This window comes from Alligator sinensis, unplaced genomic scaffold (genome assembly GCF_000455745.1).
Source record: "Alligator sinensis unplaced genomic scaffold, ASM45574v1 scaffold222_1, whole genome shotgun sequence".
Taxonomy (NCBI): domain Eukaryota; kingdom Metazoa; phylum Chordata; order Crocodylia; family Alligatoridae; genus Alligator; species Alligator sinensis.
In genome coordinates this window covers 1,214,733-1,215,622 of record NW_005841912.1, presented here as the reverse complement: position 1 = coordinate 1,215,622, position 890 = coordinate 1,214,733, and the positions used below count along the sequence as shown (strand labels likewise).

The following is an 890-nucleotide window of genomic DNA, read 5'->3' as shown; positions in this document are numbered from 1 at the left end:
CTGGCGCTGGCGGATAAAAGGGCGGCGGGCGCCGGGCAGGGCACCGCTCTCCGCCTCTCCCAGCGCTCGCACCCGCATCAACATCAGCATGAGCATGAGCCGCGTCCTGCTCCTTGCCGCCCTGCTGGCCGCCTGCGCCGCGCTCTGCCGGGGTGAGGGGACAGGGACAGGGACAGGGGAGGGGAAGGGAAGGGAAGGGAAGGGAAGGGAAGGGGCCGGGGCCGGGGCCGGGCCGGGCCGGTGGTGACAAGCGCGTGTCCCGCAGGGGCGCCCGTGACCGGCGAGCTGCGCTGCCAGTGCCTGCAGACCGCGTCGGAGCGCCTGGGCCCGCGGCGCCTGGCCCACGTGGAGCTCATCGCCGAGGGGCCGCACTGCCCCGTGCCCGAAGTCATGTGAGTGCCGCCCCCCCTTATCCCTTCTCCCGGCCCGGCCCGACCCGCCCGCGCTCACCTCTGCCCTCTTTCCCGCAGCGCCACCCTGAAGGACGGCCGCAAGCTCTGCCTCAACCCCGCGGCGCCCTGGGTCCAGCTCATCATCAACAAGATCCTTCGGTAGGTCCGTGCCAGGAGCCCCAGCGCCCCGGGCTCTGCGCTGACCTGCACATGGGGCAAACTTAGGAGGCACCAGTCGCCCAAAAGCCAGGGGACCGGGCAGTGTTTCCTGCCCCCGGGTGTGAGGTGCAGGGGAAGCCAAGTTTACCCCTGGAGGGAAAGGGTGCAGGACTACCCTTGTGACATGTGCTCTCACTCCATCAGGGGGCCTGCCACGCTATGAGGGAAGAGGTGGAAGTGAAGAAGTAGCTACACCTGAGCCCATCTGTGTCTGGAGGAAGACCTGTTACCGGAAAACTGTCAAAGTGACCTCCTGCTCAGCAGGGGCCTGATCCACCA

At 68.7% G+C, this 890-nt stretch overlaps 1 protein-coding gene across 1 annotated transcript in view; it reads left to right on the top strand.

The window, feature by feature from the left end:
* LOC112549464 (interleukin-8-like) overlaps positions 1-890 on the top strand; it is a 22,099-nt gene extending 21,209 nt beyond the window's left edge. Inside the window, exons 2-4 of the mRNA XM_025198066.1 lie at positions 266-392; positions 471-551; positions 756-890. Of these exons, the coding sequence (XP_025053851.1) occupies positions 266-392; positions 471-551; positions 756-774 (227 nt within the window). The 3' untranslated portion in view covers positions 775-890. The remainder of the gene's footprint in view (positions 1-265; positions 393-470; positions 552-755) is intronic.